Raw genomic sequence first — 25,443 nt, 5'->3', positions numbered from 1 at the left:
ACGCCGACGTCAGGAGTTGGGTAAAGTAATTGACGGCGAATATGTCCCTATGTCCGTTTTAAATAGAGCCGCACCTTGGAGAGAGCCGGGAGGAAGAGTCAGCACCATGGCCAGCACCACCGGGGCGAGGCGCGTGCGGAATGCAAATCCCTAACTAATTTTAAGTAAACAGGCACAGCTGAGCTGAATGAGAGAGGAGAGCAGCACGCTACAAAAAGCCGGGCTGGAGAACAGAGCGGGGCTGACGACGGAGGCGGAGAGCTGTGCAGCCCGTGCTTGACTAAAGAGTGCAGCCTAAAGCCGAAACGGGGTGGAATTCCGGGAGAAACCCCGCGACCGAAACTTAACTCGGAGCCTCACGTGAGCGTATCTCTCCTGTTGTAAAACCGGCTAACCTATCCCGCTCTAAATTCAAACAGAATCCCCTAAGGAGGGCGGACAAGCGGACTACCGAGGCCGGGGAGACGGAGGCCAGGAGCGGCCCAGCCACGGACCAAGACGGACGAACGCCGTCACGTGGATGCCGGTTCTGTTTTTTTTTGTTTTTTCCTTTTTTCGGTGTTCCTAGTTTTTTGGCCGTTGGTTTTTATTTTTTGAAAAGGAACCTACATTTTTGTTCTGGACAGTTGAAATGTGTCACTAAGAACAATAAAATAATTTTTGTTCACACCTTTTGCTCTCTCTCTCTCTCAACCAGCGGGGCACCACATATGGTGGAGAATGTGGGCACGGTGAACCCCGCTACAGAGAGAGCCCGACGTGAGTGAATCCAGTAACCCAACCCCAACCATGGAGGAGGCCCTAACCGCCCTGCTGCGCTCCCAAGGCGCCCTGCAGAAGGCCGTGGCCGAACTGTGCCAGGAAACGGCACCCCACAGAGCTCCGAAGGATGTGCTCCTCAAACAGACAGCGGATGACGAGGTTGAGGCGTATCTTGAGACGTTTGAGCGGACGGCGCATCTGGAGAAATGGCCCCAAGATGCCTGGGGCTCCATCCTGGCGCCATTCCTTAGCGGTGAGGCCCAGAAAGCCTACAGAGACCTACCCCCCGCTGAAGCTCATGACTACCCCACCCTGAAGACCACGATCCTAGCCCAGTATGGCTACAGCCTGCCAGCCCGGGCCCAGCGGTTCCAGCAGTGGACCTACGACCCTGCGCTCCCTGCACATGCCCAGGTGAGGGCTCTGGGACGCCTGACCAAGAGCTGGTTGGCGGAGGGCGACGGGCCACCCCTACTTGACCGGGTAGTGTTAGACCACTGCGTCCGGACCCTACCCACGGGCATGAAAAAGTATGTGGCCCAACAGGGGCCCCGGACCATTGATTCCCTGATCACTCTCCTAGAAAACCACCAGGTGGCGCAGGAGATGATCCGACCGGCTCGAACCAGCCAACCCTGCCACTACCTCACCACGTGCTGGGCCCACAATGGCACGGCCGCCCCAAGACTGCCCATCCGGATCGGGGGCCACGACGCTGAGGCCCTACTGGACCCCGGGAGCGCCATTACCCTGGTGAGGTCTGCCCTAGCTGGAGAGAGACGGGGGGCAACAATCGCCGTCACATGCATCCATGGTGATGTGCGACACTACCCCACCACCGAGGTAACCATCACCACCCCTAGGGGGCAGTTCACCGGGAAGGTGGGCGTGGTGGAAGATTTACCCGTGGCGGTGCTGTTGGGACGGGACTGTCCCCTGTTCCTCAAGTACTGGAGTGAGGGGCCGACCCTGGAGAGGTCAACTGCCACCCCCCGACCCCTCCGTCAGGGCCACCGGGAACCGCACCCGGTTTGGGCAGCCCCTTCCGGGGAGAGTGATGGAGAGGAGACCCCACCCCAAGCAGGGGGAAGACGGACGGTGTGACCGTCCACGGGGACCACGGATACAGCCCCAGAGGGGCCCAGCCCACCGCAACCCCTGGTGGCCGAGAGTGGTAACACCGGGGACTTTTCAGAGTTCCAGCCAGGGTCAGAAAGGGCCCCAACCGAGTTTGGCTCCGCCCAGCTGCAAGACCCCCTCCTCGCCCAGGCCTGGAAAACCGTGGCCCGCACTGAGGGCGTCCCACAAGGTGGGGTGAGTAGGCCGGCATTACCTTATTTTAAAGTGCAAAATGGCTTCCTCTATAGGGTCTGTAAAATTAAGGACGAACTAGTGGACCAGCTCCTTGTACCCCGGACTCACACCTCCAAGGTGCTGTATCTGGCCCACACCCACCTGTTGGGGGCGCACCTGGGGCGTGAGAAGACGCTGGAACGGATCCTGACCCGATTTTACTGGCCAGGAATCAAGAGAGCCGTGGAGGACTACTGCCGACAGTGCGCTGTGTGCCAACTCCACAGCCCAAGGGTGACGTATCGTAACCCACTTATACCCCTCCCCATTATAGACGTGCCATTTCGCCGGATAGCTATGGACATAGTTGGACCCCTACCCAAGTCTAGCCGGGGCCACCGTTACACCAGGAGGCCCGTGGGCGAGGCGGCTGCACCAGGAGACCTGTGGGCGAGGCGGCTGCACCAGGAGGCCCGTGGGCGAGGCAGCTGAACCAGGAGGCCCGTGGGCGAGGCGGCTGCACCAGGAGGCCCGTGGGCGAGGCGGCTGCACCAGGAGGCCCGTGGGCGAGGCGGCTCCCAGAAAGACTGACAGACCAAGGGTGGCCACCCATCTACAAGACCGGCAAGGTAAGCAAACTTAAATAAATCGCACATAAACCCTTGCTGTGGTTAAATAGACAAAAAGGTTCTGTCAGCCTGTCTGTGGCCAGCGCTCTACAGGATCTCTGTGACCTCTCCTGCCCAAAAGAACCTAAAGTCAAATAGAAACATAAGTGATTGAAATCAGGAGACTTGGAGGAAAGCTTTGGATAAAGATTGCATGTAAAAGCATGTGCATGTGCAACACTTATTGCATGTAAAGCTTTTGTTTAGGATCTATTGTGAAAAGGTGTGTGATTCACGTTGATGATATTGTGTGGTGTGGTGTGACAGGTGGTCAGAGTTTGAGCCCTAAAGGGGGGTTGTGAGAGTGAACGTGCTGACAGGTGGTCAGAGTTTGAGCCCTAAAGGGGGGTTGTGAGAGTGAACGTGCTGACAGGTGGTCAGAGTTTGAGCCCTAAAGGGGGGTTGTGAGAGTGAACGTGCTGACAGGTGGTCAGAGTTTGAGCCCTAAAGGGGGGTTGTGAGAGTGAACGTGCTGACAGGTGGTCAGAGTTTGAGCCCTAAAGGGGGGTTGTGAGAGTGAACGTGCTGACAGGTGGTCAGAGTTTGAGCCCTAAAGGGGGGTTGTGAGAGTGAACGTGCTGACACTGGGTTATCCTGTCTGAGAGAAAGAGATGTATAAGTCCGGAAGGCATTGTTTACTTTGTTCAGGCGGTGAAGGTATCTTTATTCAAGGTTGAATGAAGTACATAAGTCCGGAAGGCAATTGACGGCTTTGCTCAGGCAGTAAAAGTATTTTTCCGATATCATCATCATCATCATCATCACTGTAAGGCTAAGGAGCGTTTAGAAGTGTAAAATAAGTGTTTTTGTTTTATGTAAATGTTGACCAGGTGGCAAATGTTGAAATGTGATAAATGTGGGATGGATATCTAACATATGAAAACGCGACAAACTAATATTAAGAGAGAAAAAGAGTAATTGTGCAGTTAACTAAGGGTTAAGAGAGCATTTTTGGAGAGCGGCAGTGTGTAGATCCAGTGACAGAATTAATAATAAATAAAATATATCTATATATTGCTTAGAGCGCTGACAAATATCAGAAATTTGTGGTTTTTATTTCAGTCGCAGAGAGGCCGTATATAAATTGGGAAGGCATAATTATACATAATTGGATTGTGGAAAACGTGGGAAATACATTATTATTAATCATTAGAGATTAATTTATTCATCATTAGTGCATTAGTGGACCTAATAGAAAATCTTGAATTGCATTACGTAATTATACAGATTAAAGAATACATCTGGAATACACGCAGTTGTCGGCATGGCGACCAAACAGGGTTCAGCTGCTAAGATATTAGGGAAAAAGTTCCCCGCATTTAAAAAAGATATTGAACGCATATCAGAAAAATGGGAGAGCAGAACAAAGGAATTGGTAACGGTGTGGCCAAAAGGTGGTACATTTGATGTAAACATATGTGATGAAATGGAAGGAGTAGTGAAAAATGACAAATGGGGAAATAAAGGAAAGAAGAGAGAGGAGAAGAGGGAGAAAGAGTTGGAAGTGTTGAAATTGTTTGGGTTGGAGGCACAGAAGGTGAGAGCTGTGTACAAAGGCAAGGAAAGAACAGAGAGGCTGTTGAGAGAGAAAGAGCCCCTTTCAGACCCTAATGCAGTGACCCTACCCCCAGAGGAAGAGAATGGGAATGCAGTGACCCTGCCCCCAGAGGAAGAGAATGGGAATGCAGTGACTCTGCCCCCAGAGGAAGAGAATGGGAATGCAGTGACCCTGCCCCCAGAGGAAGGGAATGGGAATGCAGTGACCCTGCCCCCAGAGGAAGAGAATGGGAATGCAGTGACCCTGCCCCCAGAGGAAGAGAATGGGAATGCAGTGACCCTGCCCCCAGAGGAAGAGAATGGGAATGCAGTAACCCTGCCCCCAGAGGAAGAGAATGGGAATGCAGTGACCCTGCCCCCAGAGGAAGAGAATGGGAATGCAGTGACCCTGCCCCCAGAGGAAGAGAATGGGAATGCAGTGACCCTGCCTCCAGAAGAAGAGAATGGGAATGCAGTGACCCTGCCCCCAGAGGAAGAGAATGGGAATGCAGTGACCCTGCCCCCAGAGGAAGAGAATGGGAATGCAGTGACCCTGCCCCCAGAGGAAGGGAATGGGATTGCAGTGACCCTGCCCCCAGAGGAAGAGAATGGGAATGCAGTGACCCTGCCCCCAGAGGAAGAGAATGGGAATGCAGTGACCCTGCCCCCAGAGGAAGAGAATGGGAATGCAGTGACCCTGCCCCCAGAGGAAGAGAATGGGAATGCAGTGACCCTGCCCCCAGAGGAAGAGAATGGGAATGCAGCGTTGCTGAGGAGAGACGGAAAGCGCCCATCCGAGGCGTAGCCAGAGATCTAAGAAAGGACCAGAAAGATACTCCATGCTTCGAAGCTGTTGCAGCTGCAGCTGGAGGAACTGAAAAAGAAGGAGAAAGAAAAAGACAAGCTAAAGAAAATAGCACCAGTGATGACGGATTTCATGTTTGAAGAAATGCCGCCGCCTATGCCCCGGAACCAGGGAAAGGGGGAGATGGACCCGTGTCCAGCGTCATCTACAACATTTTAGGAATGCCTCCTGCATTTTTACAGGGGCAGCCCCAAGGGGGTCTAAATTGGGGAAGGCAGCAGACCCAGGGGGGGACGGCCCGACCAGCTGGGACAAGGAGGTAATAAAGGGAATCAAGGCAACAAGAACCAGAACCAGAACCAGAACCAGAACCAGGGACAAAGAGGGGCAGGCCAGGGAGGGCCACCAGTGTGTCGGGGCTGCAACAAGCCAGGACACACCAGAAGAAACTGCCCAACACATCCCTGGGAAGAACAAAATCAAGGAGGAGCCCCACAACAAGGGAGTGGAGGGGCTCCGATGAATTATCAAGGCACACAATAGGGGTGCCCAGAGAACCTGAAGGAGGTAGGACAACATGTGCTGATAACAAACAATTCTGATCAAGAGCCAATTATAAATGTCAAAGTTAATGGAAATTGGGTGCCCATGATGATAGACACTGGAGCCACATGCACATGTATAAGATCACAACATGCTGATGACCTGCCTATGTCAGGAAAATATGTTAAAACAGTAGGGTTCTCAGGAGAAGCACAACTGACACCAATGACAGCTCCAGTGTCTGTCCAAATAGGAGACAAAGTGACAAACATCCCGTTGCTGGTGACGCACAATGCACCAGTGAATCTGTTAGGTCGGGATGCAATACTTGCATTAGGTTTAAGGCTGGAGTGTACAGAGAGAGGGATAGACCTAACAAATGTAAATAGCCAAATGCCAGTGTTGAATCAAAGTGATGCTAATATCTATTGGCTAGGAGATTTAGCAGGCTCACAAATAAGAAAAAACATGGGCAGAATGGGGAGAATATGTTGAAGCACAAATACCAGAAGCCTACTGGCCCCAATCAGAATTGCATTGTACTATGAGCAAAACAAGAAGAGAGAAGGAAAATGGCTCAAAGAAGCAAAGGGCCCACAACAGGTGAGGTCCAATGCACTGATAATAGGGCCTGAAGGAGCTGCCCTTGTGGTGCACAAAACAGACTGGATGAAAAAGTGGCACCAAGTTCCGGGAACATCTCCTCATGTCACACTCAAGATCAATCCAGGATACCAGTCAAAGGATTTGGGTCCAATGACCAAAAGAGCTGAGACTATTCCTGAAAACAGACAATCTGAGAATCTGGCTGTCCAAAGATGGAAGCATGATAAAAATAAACTCGGACACAGAACTGACAGGAACACCAAAAGAAGTGCAAGTCAAAAATCAGGAAAACAGAGAAAGTAAAGACTATTACAACGCAAAGCTGCAGAAAGTGATGAACTTAAGTGCAGGAAAGACAAAGGCAGAGGATAGGGACCTATCCTCAGTACCAGAAGTGCTCTGGTCACAGCATGACACAGATGTAGGAAGGGTAAAGTCAGCTAACCCAATTGTAGTGAAATTAAGAAAGGGCTGCAAAGGGCCCTGGCGACCGCAGTATCCGTTGAAAAAGGAGGCAGTTGAGGGAATAAGACCGACAATTGAGGGACTGTTGGAGGCAGGGGTATTAAGAGAAACAAAGAGCAATTGTAATATTCCATTGTTGCCGGTGTTAAAAGCAGATAAAACAAAATGGAGATTGGTACATGATTTGAGGGCAGTCAATGAGGTAGTGGAGGATTTGGGGGCAGAAGTGCCTAACCCTCACACGTTATTGACAAATATACCAGCCCAAGCAGAATATTTATCTGTGATTGACTTGTGCTCAGTCTTCTTCTTTTATGGAGGTAAGCAATACACTTACACTAGAATGCCACTCACCATATGTGTTTAATCAGGTGGTAAAAGACGATTTGGACGGCTTAGAACCTGAAAGTACAATCTTACAATATGTAGATGATTTGCTAGTGTGTTCTGAAACCAAAGAACAATGTGACAGGGACACAATGAAGTTGTTAAAGAAATTGACAGAAGGGGAACACAAGGTGTCCAAACAAAAATTGCAATATTGTCAACCAAAAGTAGAGTGTCTTTAGCTCAGATTGGATAGAGAGCTATGCAAAAAAAATTGCGCCACTCAGAAAAATAATGAAAGAAGCAGGGCACACAGAGTTGAAAAATGTTTTAAAATGGGATGAAGATGCTACAGTGGCATTTGAAGGGATAAAAAAGGAGCTGGTGATGGCACCGGCCCTAGCTCTACCAAATTATGAGAAAGAGTTCCATTTGTATGTGTCAAACAGGGAAAATGGATTTGCAGCAGCGATATTGTTACAGGAAACATGTAAGGGGAGAAAGAAGCAGCCAATTGCTCATTATAGCACTAAATTGGACGACGTGGCACAAGGGTACCCACCATGCTACCAGGGGTTGGCAGCAGCGTACTATGCATATGAAAAGGCAGCTACAATAACTATGGGTTATCCTGTAACAATATACACACATCACAAGATAAGTGAACTAATTGAGCAGGGAATGTTTGTATTGACACCAGCAAGAATAAGCAATTATGGACTGTTGTTGACGTACCCAGACATGACCATAAAGGAATGCACTACAAACAATATAGCAGATCCCATGCCACTGCCACATGAGGGAGAGCCCCATGATTCTGTTGCTGAGTCAAAAGAGTTCTCCAAATTGAGAAAAGACTTGAAGTCTGAACCATTGGAAACGAGTGACAAAAGAACTCTGTTTGTGGATGGATCATGCTATAGGGATCATAGAGGCAACCATGCAGGGTACGCAGTGGTAGAAAAAGTTGGCAACAGAATTATACCTTTGTTTGCAAATATGTGTGAACAGCCATGTTCAGCACAGCTGGCAGAATTGAAAGCACTAACACAGGCATGTGAGGCAGCAGAAGGCCAGCAGGGAGACATATATACTGATTCAGCATATGCGCATGGAGTGTATCATTTGTTTGGAGCAGTATGGATGCAGAGAGGATTTAAGAAAAGCAATGGAGAACCAATTCAACATAAAGAGCAGATATTGGATTTAATAATGGCAATGGTAAAACCAAAGTCATTGGCTATTATTAAATGTCAGGCACACAAAAAGGGAAATTGTATTCTTTTTTATATATTCCCAGCATTGAAGTACACTGCACTGAATTTGTATTATTCCTGTTTCTCCTTAAAACACTGGAAAGAATGTTTTCTTAAAGTAAAATGTTAAGGGGGGGTTGAGAGTTTCTGAGATATGGATGAGAAGGTGTAAGACAATCGCGCTGTGTGTAAAAGCCAATCAGAAGCAAGAAAACAATTATGGCGTGACTGGAGAAGATGTAGCCGTACCCAGACAGAGAGAGAGACCAAGGCCACCAAAATGAGATAAAAGAGACTGTTTTGCAAAGTGTGTGTGCTCAGATGATTTAGCTTGTTCAGCTCACGCTGTGTGTGTGTGTGTGTGTGTGTGTGTGTGTGTGTGTGAGAGTGTGTGTGTGTGTGTGTGTGTGTGTGAGAGTGTGTGTGTGTGTGTGTGTGTGTGTATGAGAGTGTGTGTGTGAGAGTGTGTGTGTGTGTGTGTGTGTATGAGAGTGTGTGTGTGAGAGTGTGTGTGTGTGTGTGTGTGTGTGTGAGACTGTGTGTGTGTGTGTGTGTGTGTGTGTGTGTGTGTGTGTGTGTACTTGCTGTTCTGTGCCCTACTGATGATGATCACTGCTTTTTTGTACTTGGATTCCATCTGATGGAATAAAGGCCTATTATATTCTTCAACACTTTACTACAAGACTCCTGATTTTATAAATTGGATTGTTTATTTGTAATTGGACTGATAATTTGTTGACCTGGGAACCCACAACACTTGCTTCAAGGGTCTTGTACATCTCCATCAGAGCTCAATTCAGGTGCAGTCATCCTGGTATTAAACATACTGATCATTTATGATAATATACTGTATGTCTTGCAGTAGGATGGTGTGGAGAAAGTTACCAATATGCAGTAATATAAAATAATTAAGATCATAGTCATAGTGGTTGAAAATTCATTACAAAGGGAAAAATATGTGAAAAGTAACTTAAAGAAGACATAAGCACATTTAAAAAGCTTTAAACATCTTGAGAAAAAAATGAGAACAATAAAGAAAATATGAGATTTAAATACACAAAATATGAAAGATGTATAAAATATGTATTATGTGTAAAATATGTGAGTGGAGCTCTCCTCTCTTCTCCTCCATCAGATGGCTGTCAGCTCACACTGGACCCCAACACAGCGCAGAGAAACCTCCGTCTGTCTGAGGGGAACAGAGAGGTGACCTGTGTGGGAGAGATCCAGTCATATCCTGATCATCCAGAGAGATTTGAGTACTCTCCCCAAGTCTTGTGCAGAGAGGGTGTGTCTGGACGCTGTTACTGGGAGGCTGAGTGGAGTGGGCAGTATGAGGTTTAGATAGCAGTGTCATATAAAGAGATCAGCAGGAAAGGGCTGGATAATGTCTGTATAATGGGATGTAATAACAAGTCCTGGAGTTTGATCTGCTCTCCCTCCAGTTACTCTTTCTGGCACAATAAGGAGAGCACTAAAATCCCTGGTCCCTCCTCCTCCAGAATAGGAGTGTACCTGGATCACAGGGCAGGAACTCTGTCCTTCTACAGCGCCTCTGACACAATGACCCTCCTGCACAGAGTCCAGACCACATTCACTCAGCCCCTCTATCCTGGGTTTTGGGTTTGGTTTGGATCCTCTGTAAAACTGTGTGATCTGGGATGAGGCAGAGAGTGAAGGGAAGATCAGCTGTAAAAAAAACAGGGAAAAGCACCAAAATGAGACAGAAATGGAATTTACATTTAAATATGTTAATTCAATTGATTTAAATAAAAGTCCAGACCACATTCACTCAGCCCATCTATCCTGGGTTTTGCCTTCATTGCCATTGTGTTTATGGCTCTGATATCATTTATAGTCAGGGTTGGACTATTTGCTCAGCAGACACTGTGGCTAATGGTTAACAATTCTGGGCTCATTATAGCCCATTCCCACTGTAGAGCTGAACCAGGCTGGCTCATTATAGCCCATTCCCACTGTAGAGCTGAACCAGGCTGGCTCATTATAGCCCATTCCCACTGTAGAGCTGAACCAGGCTGACTCATTATAGCCCTTTCCCACCGTAGAGCTGAACCAGGCTGGCTCATTATAGCCCTTTCCCACCGTAGAGCTGAACCAGGCTGACTCATTATAGCCCTTTCCCACTGTAGAGCTGAACCAGGCTGGCTCATTATAGCCCTTTCCCACTGTAGAGCTGAACCAGGCTGACTCATTATAGCCCTTTCCCACTGTAGAGCTGAACCAGGCTGACTCATTATAGCCCTTTCCCACCGTAGAGCTGAACCAGGCTGACTCATTATAGCCCTTTCCCACCGTAGAGCTGAACCAGGCTGGCTCATTATAGCCCTTTCCCACTGTAGAGCTGAACCAGGCTGGCTCATTATAGCCCTTTCCCACCGTAGAGCTGAACCAGGCTGACTCATTATAGCCCTTTCCCACCGTAGAGCTGAACCAGGCTGACTCATTATAGCCCTTTCCCACTGTAGAGCTGAACCAGGGTGACTCATTATAGCCCTTTCTCACTGTAGAGCTGAACCAGGGTGACTCATTATAGCCCAGGCTGACTCACTATACAAAGGGGAGAGATTTACCTTGATGTGTAAATTCACAAGTATTTCATGAGATTTGGTGACATTACTTTTTGACTTCATTTTATAACACTGGCCTGCTAAAGGTGAATAGAAAAATGATTAAGAGGATTCTTGAGAAGCCTCTGGAAATAACATCGCTGTACACATTGTTTAGAGTTTCTTCAAGCGCACTGTCCGTACTAATGAAAATCATGCAGGAAAAGTAAAATAATATTGAGATACCTCTAATTTGTTTGTATTATTGGAGGTTCTTCAGATGTGATTGGTCAGGAATGGGTTCCTGAGATGTGATTGGTCAGGGTTGGACACTGAATGCTTTCAGATGGAGATGGAAACCTGGTGGAGCTGGAGGAGAAGGTGCACATTCAGTCCTCACCACAAGATGGTGCCAGAGAGCCTGGTATTCAAGGTCCTTACAATCGAGGCAGGAAATATAAAGTAAATGATCAGACTAGAGGAGCTGAAAGGCTTTTGTCATCACAAAAAAAAACATTTACCATCAAACCAGTGAGCATCCAGCACTACAGCAAGCCTGGACTTTAACACCCCGAGAGCCTCTGTCTCTAACCTGGCCTAATTTCCATCTGTAGATGGCTCTAGACCAGCCTTGTCACAGCAGACCTTGTTGCCTGGCTACAGTGTTTCTGAGGCACTGCTGCTCAGTGCACTTTACAGTGAATGCACTTCACTTTCTAAGAGTCTGTGGACGAGAGCTTCTGCTGAATGAGCACAGTGTACTTTTGTGTGTTTAAATGCTGATGTGCTCCAAATACACAGAGCTGACAGAACCTGCCACTAACATCACAATACAACTGACCACATTTATTCACCATTCACATACTAAGTATATTCAGATGAGGGGCACAATGTAACAACAACAACATCTACCGGTAAAAATATGTAGATGCTGTTGTATTCATCTTTGAAGAAGGACAGATGAAAAGTTGAATATGGGTAAAATGTCTGTTGAAAGAGCTGTGTTTGTGGCCCAGAGGTTACAGGTTTTAATCCCAGAGGGCCGTTGCCATGGCAGCCTGACGCTGCTCCACCTGAACTGCCTCAGTGTTCCACTGCAACTGCTGCTTTTCTGGGATTTACTGAATGATCAGCGGGAACTGCTACTGATCATCATCTGCAACTTCCTCTGTTACCTGATTCACTGTCTACGTTTAATATGGATCTATTATGGACAGATCTGGGAGAATCAGTCATTTATTCCACTTCTTGTCTTTTTATTTTAAAATCCAATCAACTGACTTTTGTACAATGTGGCTAATTGCACAGTACTTCCTGGATCGTTTAAGCTGCTTTGATTTTTTGTCCTGATTCAATGAATGTATTGCAATAATAAACATAACTGAATATTTAGAATACCAAACGATTACTGTACTACATTACACATCACAGAAAATCAAACATGGGCAACAACACTGGGTTTTTTATTGATGTTTGTACGTATGCATGTACTTTTTTTTTTTTAATTTTAAATATCATAATTTCATTGAATTTCACCTGTGCTGAAGCTAATGAAGTTATAGCCTGTGTATAACTTCCATTGTAATTTTTGGCCATTTATAAATAAACCAAACTCTTTTTGTTGTTTCCCTGGCAAAAAAAATCATCTCGTGTTCCACACTGATCAGTAGCAGGCATCAGATCATCTGTGTGAAACAGCTACACACAGAAACCAGAGACTGTGTGAGCTCTGTGTGAATAAATATGCACGTTCCATTAGCATAGTGGCTATAGTGTCCTAGCACACTAATGCAGTGTTCCATTAGCATAGTGGCTATAGTGTCCTAGCACACTAATGCAGTGTTCCATTAGCATAGTGGCTATAGTGTCCTAGCACACTAATGCAGTGTTCCATTAGCATAGTGGCTATAGTGTCCTAGCACACTAATGCAGTGTTCCATTAGCATAGTGGCTATAGTGTCCTAGCACACTAATGCAGTGTTCCATTAGCATAGTGGCTATAGTGTCCTAGCACACTAATGCAGTGTTCCATTAGCATAGAGGCTATAGTGTCCTAGCACACTAATGCAGTGTTCCATTAGCATAGTGGCTATAGTGTCCTAGCACACTAATGCAGTGTTCCATTAGCATAGTGGCTATAGTGTCCTAGCACACTAATGCAGTGTTCCATTAGCATAGTGGCTATAGTGTCCTAGCACACTAATGCAGTGCTGTTAGCCACCGGCTGCTTACTTTCACACTGTGGTCCACTGGCTAAGCTGTGCTACCTGTGCACCAGTGCACTGCCACTGTATGAACCCATTTAACTCTTCATATGTACAAGCACTGGAATTTAATGCTGTTCACCCAGCCCCATATTCTGATGTTCAGCTCATTTTCCATGTTGGAATGACTGTGGTGTTAATGTGCCTCTGAAATCAATGTAACTTATCTGATTCACCAAGGAGACAGACATGAAAATGTTTTTAAACAAAACACTATGAAAGGAATTTTGGTGGAGCATTATCCTGTTTTGGGAGGTGGGGTGTAGCCAGACCCACTGGTTGAGCGGGTACACCAATCAGCCCCGGGCTAAAAGGTGTGTTTCTCTTCATGGAGGCGGGGTCAGAGAGATGAGAAGGAGACTAAACAAACCTGGCTGAAAAGCTGAAAAGTGAAAAGGCTGAAACTCTTGCTGTGCTTCAAGAATAATAAAGGAACGCAACCTTGGCTTACTTGAAGTGAATTGGAGAGGTGCTCAGGTGTGTAACATGGAGCGCTAGTCCATATGAACAAAGCAAAAATACAAGCCATTCAAATCTCTGACACGTTAAAAAGCCTTCATTTCATGTCATTTTCGTGTCACAAACAAACCTTCCTCAATCAGTACCACTCACAGGTGTTACATCATTCCATCAAACGGGGAAAGCCAATCAGATCACCACACAAGTAGCCTGGAGAACACTCCCATCTCCACTCCCATGTGACACAGAGAAGCTGTGCGATGCTGAAATGTAATGATGTGGCGCATTGGTGCCCCCCACTGCCAATACGGGAGGACTGCAGCCTGCCAGTCCAGGCTGGGGGGTTTGTCTGGGAGAGCTGCAATGCAGTAGTGGCTGTAGGCCCTGGGGAAGGGATAGGGACTCCAACTGCAAAAAGGTGCACATTCAGTGGGGTCCAAAAGTCTGAGACCACTGGTGAACATGCTTGTGTTTTATTATTCTTTTCTAATTTAATACAAACTTTTTCATTAAAGGCGGCACAGATGGTGCAGTGGGTAGCACTGCCAACCTCACAGCAAGGAGGTCCTGGGTTCGAATCCCCGTCGGCCGGGGCCTCTCTGTGCGGAGTTTGCATGTTCTGCATGAGTTGACCTGTCCAGGGTCTATTCCTGCCTTTCGCCCAATGCATGCTGGGATAGGCTCCAGCCCCCCTGCGACCCTGTTCAGGATAAGTGGGTTAAGATAATGGATGGATGGACTTTTTAATTAATAATTATATAATCAGCATAACAATTTGTGTGAAAAGTTGAATCTTTGAAAAAATGACATTAATTTAAGAATTTCTCAGCTTATGCTTTAATGGCAAGGTGCATTCAAGCTGGCATGGACACATTTGAGCAAACATTTTTTTCCAAAGAGCATCTTATGATGTTACTGAATGCTTGGCTTTTGTCAGTCTTCAAGTGCCCTCGTGAATGGGTTGGGTTCCTGCATTGTTGCATTGCTCCAGTGGAGGATTGTCTCCTGCTTCCTGCATTCCTCCAGGGGGATTGTCTCCAGCTTAATCTAATCAACTGTACATCACCCTGGATAAGAGCGTCTCCCAAATGCCATTAATGTAATGTAATGTTCAAGCAAAGCTTTTTAAAATCCTAAATCTTTCTGTTTATTTCCAGGATTAGATGAAAAACCCGACATTTGAATGTGGTCTCTGACTTTTAGACCCCACTGTATGCTCACTCCTTTGTAGCCTTAGATTGGCCTGAGTCTCTGTGCATCTGGTCAGGGGGTCAGGCCCTGTTCTGTTACTTTCTCTAAATCTACAGTCACTGGTCAATGAGGGCAGGATGCCTCTGTCTTTGGCTTATGATCAGTGATGAAATGTACAGATAGGTGCGGGATGTCAAGGCCTTGGGCAGGGGAGGGATGGGCTGGGCACTCTGGGAGTAATCAGCGGGACACTGTACTTACAGACGGGTGTTTGCCAGCATGGAGGGAAGTAATTGGTGGGTATATTCTAATGGGAGTGACCAAGGATTGTCAATGAAGATGGATGTATCATGAAGTTTTTTTTACAGTTCTCTTGGACTGCCCTTGAGAAGCTCTCCCTGTGTCCACTGGTGAATAAAGTGTCACTGATTGGACCTGCTGTGGTCGTCTCATGTCTTGGGGTTCCTGAGTCTGTTCCTGGGGAGTTGTCACCCACATCATTACATTACATTACATTACATTACATTACATGAATGGCATTTGGCAGACGCTCTTATCCAGACCGACAAACTTTGCAGCCTACAATACATAAAGGAAAAAGAAATGCAAAGCAATACATTCCTGGCACCAGCAAAAAAATAAATAAAGAAATAAAAGAAATAACAAAAAAATAAGGTTGGCATTAAACAGTATCTTTTACATCGAAAAGCATCAAACCACTGTACAATAGAAATGTACAATGTATAATAAATAACAGTGGAATAGAATAATTCAATAATATCTACTGACAATAGAAATAGCTCATACCCATACAACAAACAGAGAAGAGGTAGTAGAATAGAGACTGTACAAGAACAGACCAAAGTCTAGGCCCTCAATGAGAACAGGATAAGTAGTGGCCTTTCATTTACATATCCAAACTGTGTCTCTTTATGAAAGGCATTAAGACAATTATATAATGACAGTTTTCATTGACATTTCTAATTGCATTTTTATGTTGGGCTAGATGGTCCTTTAGTCTCCGGTGTGTCCTACACAAAAAGCACCACATGGGCACTCGAGTCTAAATACTACAGGCGTAGTGGAACAGCTGGCGAAAGAGCGCATCTTATAGAAGGCGCCTCTGTGCGTGTCAGGGAAGGAATGAGTTTAGGTTCCGTTGGAGCAGTGGTTACAGGGTCCACATGGATATGTGCCGATGGGCTTTGAGAGCCAGCGTACCCCTCACAGTGGGAGCATGCTGCGTGCTGAAAAGACAAACAGGCCGATTAGGGAAAACCTAAATCCAGCTAGGATCACTTTGGATACGGCTCCAACTTTGTTTGATTATGTTTTTTATTTTAGCTGCTTCCGGACTGTATTGAGTGACAAAATGAATTTGATCAGATCCGTCGGGGATCCTTGTGCGATTTTTTAAAAGATCCTTCCTTTCCAGAGATTTGTCTTTGTCCAGGTGGTGACTGGATTCATAGCCTCTTTGGTTGAACCTTGTGCACGTTTCCTCCATTGAGAATATACTTCCTGTGCTGCGTTTGAATTGAATTTTGACTTTGTTATTTAAGTGAACTATTTTTAATCAGAACTCGTGACAGAGAAGAGAAAATGTTTTGTTTGTTGAATACACACACACACACACACACACACTCTCTCTCTCTCTCGATGTGGAAACCAGAAAAGCAACATTTCTGCAGGGGAGTCACCTGGTGTGTGGAGGAATGGTTCAAGGAGGAAGACTTTAAATGAATACAGATCTAACTCCAAAGTAACTAATCAATCAAAATCATGACCCCAGAGCTTATACATGTGAATAAAATTTCATATTATTTTTGGTTGGAAGTATTTCACATACAACCTGAGATACAAGTTGAATATTTCCTCATGAATCTGCACTCTTTGCTCAGCCTGGCCTCAGGCCAACACCACACCTGCTGCAGCTGTGGGCAGAACCATGAAGTCACTGCCACTCACTCTGTCACGCAGTTTCAGAGAAATGAAACTTTACTCCGCCTCTTTCAGAGAAACTTAATTTAACTCTGTCAGAGAAACACAGATAAACTCCGTCTCTGTCAGGGTGAGCAGTGAAATGGCTGAGGCCAATATCTCGGTGGATCAGGACCAGTTCAGCTGTTCAATCTGTTTGGATCTACTGAAGGATCCGGTGGCTATTCCCTGTGGACACAGTTACTGTATGGGCTGTATTAAGGGCTGCTGGGATCAGGATGATCATATTGGTGTCTACAGCTGTCCCCAGTGCAGACAGACCTTCACCCCAAGGCCTGTTCTGGGCAGAAACACCATGCTGGCTGAAGTGGTGGAGAAACTGAAGAAGACAGGACTCCAAGCTGCTCCTCCTGCTCACTGTTACGCTGGACCTGGAGACGTGGAGTGTGATTTCTGCACTGGGAGAAAGCACAAAGCCATCAAGTCCTGTCTGGTGTGTCTGGCATCTTTCTGTGAAACTCACCTCCAGCCTCACTATGAATTTCCTGGCTTTAAAAAGCACAAACTGGTCAAAGCCACTGGCAACCTGCAGGAGAAGATCTGCTCTAATCATGACAAACTGCTGGAGATTTACTGTCGTACCGATCAACAGTGTATCTGTTATCTGTGTGTGATGGATGAACACAGTGGCCATAAAACAGTCTCAGCTGCAGCAGAAAGGACTGAGAAACAGGTAAGAACTGAAACTCGAAACAATATTGATGCTTTTTTACAGTGATGATAGACATTTAATTTGAACCAAAGTCATCTCTCTGTGACAGCTCTGTTCACACCCCTCACCCCCCTATTCACTCCCTGAATTGGAATCTACATGGCTGAAGAAGCTAGTTCACACACACACACACACACACACACACAGACACACACACACACAGACACACACACACAATGACACACTCACACACACACACAGCTTTACCTATAAGACCAGTACACTTCTACACACTGACCTGCTGTATGCCATATATTTTGTCTTATTTTCATAAGGAAGATTAAAATGTAGTTGAAAAGTTATTCATTGTATTGTCATTTGTGACACAGAAGCAGCTGGGGGTGACACAGAGTAAGTTCCAGCAGAGAATCCAGGAGAGAGAGAAGGAGCTGCAGGATCTGAGACAGGCGGTGCAGTCACTCAAGGTGGGTACTGACCAGTGCGGCTGGTCAATAGGAGCACAGAGGGCACTGCCCCACCCCAATCTGTCAGGGCAGACAAAAAAATAAAATAAATATATATATACACTCATCGATACCTTTATTAGGTATTCATAAGACATATTTCATAGACTTCTCCTGCTGTAGCCTATCCACTCAAAGTTATGATGCGTTGTGTGTTCAGAGATGCTCTTCCGCAGACCACTGTTGTAATGGGTGGTTATTTGCGTTACTGTCACCTTTCTGTCAGCTTTGACCAGTCTGGCCATTCTCCTCTGACCTCTCTCATTAACAAGCTGTTTCTGACTGCAGAACTGCTGCTCACTGGATTTTTTTTTGTTTTTCGCACCATTCTTTGCAAACTCTAGAGAATAGTGTGTGTGAAAATCCCAAGATGTCAGCAGTTTCTGAGATACTCAAACCATGTTGTTGTTGCCTGCCAACAACAATCATACCTCAGTCAAAGTCACTTAGATAAAAATGTTTCCCCATTCTGATGGTTGCTGAGAACTGTAGCTCCTGACCCGTATCTACAGGATTGTCTGCATTGCACTGCTGCCACACTACATATATATATATATATATATATATATATATATATATATATATATATATATATTAATATATATTGAATATTCGAAATATCTAACATTGGCTTTTCCGTCCGCTATTTTACCAGACATAAAATTGTGTACATTCATAAATACATAATATATATTGTCCGTTGTCTTCTTTTTTTCTGTCATTTGTGTCAGTCTTGGTTGGACAGGCTTCGGCAGCTAGTTAGGATGGGCCCCAGTGAAAGATTTTTTATGGGCCCTTCCTCTGACAAAAACTGCCAACCAAGACAAACACACACACATGCACACACACAAGCACACACACACACACGTACACACAGCACCATTAGACAGACAATAGTTTCGATTTTATTTGGCTCATGAGTAAATTTGGTTATTGGAGCAAAGGCCACATCGTTTGCGATACTTTAGAACATTTGTATTAATCAAGTTAGAAACATGGACCAACGTGGATGGTCATAGAATCAAATCAACAAGTCAATAAATCAACTAAAGGTGCTCTAGAAATGCAAACCATTTACCATTAAAAGTAGGGGGGCTGTTATGTGGGTAGGTCATTTTGTGTCTGGAGAGGTTCCGGGGGGAAGTTTTAGGTAACGGGCTACTTCAGACGCTGGTGGGTTAAGAGCTAGTTAGGTGAGGCGATTCGGTTAGCTGTGAGCTGTCTGTGGCAGGGAATAAAAGCGGGCCAGTTGGCTAAATGGTAAATGGCAGGTATTTATATAGCGCCTTTATCCAAAGCGCTGTATAATTGATGCTTCTCCATTCACCCCTTCATTTACACCGACGGCGATTGGCTGCCATGCAGGGCCCGACCAGCTCGTCAGGAGCATTTGGGGGTTGGGTGTCTTGCGCAGGGACACGTCGACACCGCCCGGGCGGGGGATCTAACCGGCAACCCTCCGACTGCCAGACGACTGATCTTACTGCCTGAGCCATGTCGCCCCTAGGCGAAGCAAGCGCTTTGTTTTCAGTTCTTTATCTGGCCGTTACCTGCTGCTGCTTGACACAATGTTTTGTCTTGATAACTTCTGTTATTTTTAGAAACAAAACAGTCGTTGGGAAAGTTAGGCTGTCAACCAAGAAGCCTTATCATCGCGGTGTAAGAATTTATCGTGGCGATTTACAATTGTGGTGTGTGAGTAATGCGGGCGTTCGGAACACCCAGTTAGCTCCGAACAGTTCTTTCCTGTCGAATAACTAAGACTTGCGTACTAGTTTTTGTGTATGTATAAAGTTTAATATATTCCGCTTTACTGTACCCATTTCAGCATACAGTGACATGGTAATGGTGCTCACCTGTTAAAGTGCGGTGGGAAAGCTGTTGCTAACGGAGACGACGAACCGGGAAGTCGTATACGGCTCAGCTACACACATCACATACACACATCGTTTTATATAGATGATATCAGGTTTTAAATCACGTGAAGATCAACCAAAAAGATTTCCTATAGATTCCCCTGCATAACGGAGTGCAAAACTGCTTCAGGTGCTGTTCGATTTTCTGTTCAGGTGCATCGCCTTTAAGTTATATGTCGTAGTTATATATCGTCTTCTCTAAAAATATTGCTCCACTTCATGTGAAGTGTTTTAGTGTCTGAGATCGCCATTATGCAACCATAATCATAAACCACATTCCTCAGGAGAAAAACTACCATTGCACGAATGCTTATGGTCCCCTGTGTTCTGTTCGGAACGCAGTGAGTCTTCGTTGATGTTCGTTTTGTAAAAAAAAATGTTTTTCATTTCGACAGTTTATTGTGTATTTCTACAGAACCCGCAGTCGATAGGTACGTGAACGTTAACTTCCTCATTTGTGGAAATAGGTCTTGTTGCGTCTGGTCTTTGTGAGTACAATTTGCTTTAGTTTCTGATTCCTTTGTCAATTTATTGTTTTGTTGTCTAATATATTAGATTTGTTGGTCAGAGTTGTAGATATGCTTTTTATTTCAGACCATTTCTCTCACTGTGTGGCGCCCCACCCAGGTAAATGGCCACCAGCCACCATTGGTACCGACCAGAGGAGAAGACAACAGCTGGCTGCTGGAAGAGCTCAGTCAGGGCTCTCCTCCAGTCAGCCAGCGAGGAGCCCAGTGTTGGGCCACTTTCCAGCCCTGTGGGGCTCAATGCCACTGAGCCACACTGTGGGGAACAGGCTGTCTGGGGTCCCAGTAAGAGCTGAGTGAAAGGCCTAGTTAAAATGTACAACCCTCCTCCTTCTGTTTCTCCTAACAGCGCTCTGCACAGACAGCAGTGGAGGACAGTGAGAGGATCTTTACTGAGCTGATCCGCTCCATTGAGAGAAGGCGCTCTGAGGTGAAAGAGCTGATCAGAGATCAGGAGAAGGCTGAAGTGAGTCGGGCTGAAGGACTCCTGGAGCGACTGGAGCAGGAGATTGCTGAGCTGAGGAGGAGAGAGGCTGAGCTGGAGCAGCTTTCACACACAGAGGATCACATCCATTTCCTCCAGGTAACATCACTGGCTCTCTGACAGTCTGCACTGTGTACACTGTACATACATGGTGAGGTGTGTTCCTCTTTTACAAAGATCTGCTCCTGGTATCTGCACAGGAATCTGTGTTCACTGTCTGTCTCTTTCTGTCTGTCTGTCTGCAGAGCTGTCAGTCCCTCTGTGCCCCTCCTGGACCTGGAGACTTACCCAGCATCACTGTCAGTCCAAACGTCTCTTTTGAGGCTGTGAGGAAATCTGTCTCTGAACTGAAAGAGCGACTGGAGGATGTTTTCAAGGCGGAGTTCAAAGTTTGTGGAAGAGGTTGGTGGACAAACCCTGCTGCAGAAAGTGTGTTTAGTCACTGCACACAACACAGTGGTGAGGTGATCTGCCTAAGATTCACTCTTACAACATGAAAGGAACTTACACACGTTATATATTATAAGCCATTGTGCGGTGTTTGGGTTTGTTTGGGTTTATTAAAAGAAAAATGAAACATTGAAATATTTTTCTCAACCTGAGACACATTGGCCTGGCCTCATTTAAAAGAACACAATTTAATTTAGTGCACACTGCACCCCCTTCACATTTATATTACAGACACTCAGAGATCACTTTATTGGGTAGTTTTTCCAATTTGTTCAGTTCAAAGCAATAAACATCAATCGTGATGAAAACCTTATTTCATTTATATTTGTCCAAGATTAACATGATTTATTCCTCCCATGTCTTGATTATAATTGATTGATTTTCAAAAATCACATTTTATCACAAATAGCGAATAGCTGTTTTATTGTTAAATATGGTCTGGCAGAGGTGAATGGTAATTATTAACCATATATGCTGTCTATATTGCTTGTAATTGCGACATCTGCTATGTTTATTATATAAACATGTTATATAAACATCGAACAAAGAGTTTGGAAATTTGTGTTTGGTAGATTATTTCTCTGTTGTAACAATGCTTCTTGGCAATACATTTCATACTGTTGGAAAGCCTGTTTATTTCCCCTTTAAATGGTGCCCCATTTGTAAGGAACATGCATTTGTGGGATGAGCAGCACAGCTGAGTATGTGGGTAGCGCTCATATAAAATTTGCCAAATCTTCTCTGCCAATGCCAAACAGCTTATTCTGCTGTTGCTATTGACTCTTGTTTGGTGTTGTTTGGCAGATTGGATGATTTTAGAATTTATTCATTTAACAAACAGTCAGGAGCCTCAGTAGCGTGTGGAAGAACTATACACAGCCACAACAGCCTGGCACCTCCTCATGCTGGTCACCAGCCTGGTCCTACACTGTTGTGGGATGGCATTCCACTCAACCAGGATGCAAGTCAGCCAACGTGGTTGTGTTGGTCACTCTAGCACCAACAGCACCCTCTAGCACCAACAGCACGCCCCAGCTGATCCCACAAGTGTTCAGTTGGGTTGAGGTCAGGGCTGTTGGCAGGCCATTCCATTCTCTCTACTCCCAATTTCTGGAGGTAGTCTCTGATAAACCCCGCTCTGTGGGGGCGAGCGTTGTCATCTTGGAGGATGGAGTTCGGTCCCAGACTGTGGAGATATGGGATTGCCATTGTTTGCAGAATCTCATCTCGATACCTCTCTGCATTGAGATTGCCTCCAATGATGACAAGCCTGGTTTTTCCAGTGATGGAGATGCCGCCCCACACCATCACACTGCCTCCACCAAAAGGTGTTCCTCTATCGGTGCAGCAATCAGCATAGCGTTCTCCCCGTCTTCTCCACACTTTGACCCTACGATCCAACTTCCGTAGGCAGAATCTGGACTCATGGCTGAACATAGCGTTCCTCCACATGTTCAGGTTCCAGTGCAGGTGTTGCTGACACCAGTGCAAACGGGCCTGACGGTGAAGGGCAGTCATGGCAGGCCTCCTGGCAGCCCTATGAGCCGGAGATTGGCTGCGTACAGTCTGTTCCGGATTGTCTGGGCCGAAAGCCGTGTGCCATATCGTCCTGCAAACCTTGACTGCAAATCTGTAGAAGACAGCCTACGGTTCCTAAGTGCTGAAAGGGTGAGGAACCGGTCTTCTTGGGACGCCCACTTCACGGTCTGTCTCTGACATCGCCCGTTTCAGAAGATTCGGCACATGTGACATGAGCGCAACCCACATACTCAGCTGTGCTGCTCATCCCACAAATGCATGTTCCTTACAAATGGGGCACCATTTAAAAGGGAAATGAACAGGCTTTCCAACGGAATAAAATGTGTTGCCAAGAAGCATTGTTACAACAGAGAAATAATCTACCATACACAAATTTCCGAACTTTTTGTTTGGTGTTTATTATTAATGAGAGGGGTGAGTGACATTTCAGTCTGTCTCAGGTTATATATTATTAATGAGAGGGGTGAGTGACATTTCAGTCTGTCTCACAGGTTATCTATTATTAATGAGAGGGGTGAGTGACATTTCAGTCTGTCTCACAGGTTATATATTATTAATGAGAGGGGTGAGTGACATTTCAGTCTGTCTCACAGGTTATATATTATTAATGAGAGGGGTGAGTGACATTTCAGTCTGTCTCACAGGTTATATATTATTAATGAGAGGGGTGAGTGACATTTCAGTCTGTCTCACAGGTTATATATTATTAATGAGAGGGGTGAGTGACATTTCAGTCTGTCTCACAGGTTATATATTATTAATGAGAGGGGTGAGTGACATTTCAGTCTGTCTCACAGGTTATATATTATTAATGAGAGGGGTGAGTGACATTTCAGTCTGTCTCACAGGTTATATATTCCTTGGTCCTGGAACGAGCTTCAGGCCAAGCTCAAACTTGATTCTCTTATTTCATTAAACGATTTTAATTTGAGAATAATGCATGTTCTCATGTTAAGATGCTACTGCTTTAAGTTGGACGGATATGTTTAATTCACTGTTTCCCTGTGTTATGTTCTGTCATATTGTATGTATTGTAATGCACTTTGTTCTGTATATACCTAAATAATTATGTATATTATTGTAAAGGATCCGTGATTGTGATTCTGTAATCTTATGCTGCTGTTTGACCCTGTCTTGGCTCGGTCTCATTTGTAAAAGAGGTTTTAATCTCAATGTGACTTCCTAGTCACATAAAGGTTTATATATTACAGTGTGGAGGGACATTTCAAGTGCTCACAAGCTCCAGATGATCCAGAATATCACAGAGGTGTTCAGGGTGAATAGGGATGAAATCTATAAAAGTACCCAGTATGTTAGGGGCAGTTCTTCTGGCTAGGACATAACCCTAAATGTTTTCAATGTTGTTTAATCTTGAGAGAACAAAATACAGTATGACCAGTATGTCTTTGTTTACTAGGATGCAAGATACTGCATAGAGATGAGAGGAGAGAACACAAGTCAAATTCCTCAGTAGTTTTATGATGAAACCATCCTGTCTCCTCTCTCTGCTCTGTTTTAGTGTAACATTTGAGACCCATTCTGATACTGTATTCTGGGTGACATCAGTTGTCATTTACTTGCAGATTGAAACAAGCATTCAATGTCTCTAGGATCTCAGAAAAAGGTTCATCTTTTTATCTTGTGATCTCTCTCTCCACAGTGGAAGAAGTCTCTGTTCTAGAGCCCCAGACCAGACAGGACTTCTTACAATGTGAGTCTGTAATTAAGCCTTAAAGAGAGGAAGGGAGGGGAGAGGGAGGTAGGGAGAGAGGGGGAGGAGGGAGGGAGGGAGGAAGAGGGGGAGAGAGGGGGAGGGGGGAGGGAGGGAGGAAGAGGAGGAGATGGGGGGAGGGGGGAGGGAGGGAGGGAGAGAGGGAGGGAGGAGAGAGAGAGAGAGAGAGGGAGGGAGAGGGAGTGAGGGAGGGTAGGGAGGAGGAGAGGGAGAGAGGGGGAGAGGGAGAGGAAGGGAGGGGAGAGGGAGAGGGGGAGAGGGAGAGGGGGAGAGGGAGAGGGCGGAGAGGAGGAGAGGGGGATGGGGAGAGGGAGGGGAGAGAGAGGGAGGGAGAGACGGAGGGGAGGGGGAGGGGGAGGGGGAGTGGGAGAGGTAGGGGAGGGGGAGTGGGGGAGAGAGAGGGAGGGAGAGAGAGAGGGAGGGGGGAGGGTGGTCGAGGGGGGAGAGGGAGGGGAGAGGGAGGGAGAGAGAAAGAGAGGGGGGGGAGAGGGAGGGGAGAGAAAGAGGGAGAGGGGGAGAGGGAGGGTAGGGAGAGAGGAGAGGAGAGGGGAGAGAGGGAGGGAGGGAGAGAGGGAGAGGAGAGGGGAGAGAGGGAGAGAGGGAGAGGAGAGGAGAGGAGAGAGGGAGAGAGGGAGAGGAGAGGAGAGGAGAGGGGAGAGAGGGAGGGAGAGACGGAGGGGAGGGGGAGGGGAGAGAGGGAGGGGGAGAGATGGAGGGGAGGGGGAGGGGAGAGAGGGAGGGAGAGACGGAGGGGAGGGGGAGTGGGAGAGGTAGGGGAGGGGGAATGGGGGAGAGAGAGGGAGGGAGAGAGAGAGGGAGGGGGGAGGGTGGTCGAGGGGGGAGAGGGAGGGGAGAGGGAGGGAGAGAGAGAAAGAG

At 46.2% G+C, this 25,443-nt stretch overlaps 1 protein-coding gene across 2 annotated transcripts; it reads left to right on the top strand.

Moving 5' to 3' along the window:
• The first annotated feature begins 16,763 nt into the window (after positions 1 to 16,763).
• On the top strand, positions 16,764 to 24,608 carry LOC133138121 (E3 ubiquitin/ISG15 ligase TRIM25-like). Of its 2 annotated transcripts, XM_061256612.1 has the most exons (5): positions 16,764 to 17,416; positions 17,785 to 17,880; positions 20,712 to 20,945; positions 21,092 to 21,248; positions 24,496 to 24,608. In XM_061256612.1, exons 1-5 carry the CDS (start codon positions 16,826 to 16,828, stop codon positions 24,567 to 24,569), a joined length of 1,152 nt encoding a protein of 383 aa, XP_061112596.1. In that variant the 5' UTR covers positions 16,764 to 16,825; the 3' UTR covers positions 24,570 to 24,608. The 2 variants fall into 2 exon arrangements, with proteins under 2 accessions (XP_061112596.1, XP_061112595.1); XM_061256611.1 differs by lacking the exon at positions 24,496 to 24,608 and having other exon boundaries at positions 21,092 to 21,872.
• Positions 24,609 to 25,443: the final 835 nt, after the last annotated feature.

The sequence above is a fragment of the Conger conger genome, chromosome 10 (genome assembly GCF_963514075.1).
Source record: "Conger conger chromosome 10, fConCon1.1, whole genome shotgun sequence".
Lineage (NCBI taxonomy): Eukaryota > Metazoa > Chordata > Actinopteri > Anguilliformes > Congridae > Conger > Conger conger.
Note: the sequence above shows the minus strand (reverse complement) of the source record. Positions and strands in the feature narration are given on the sequence as shown.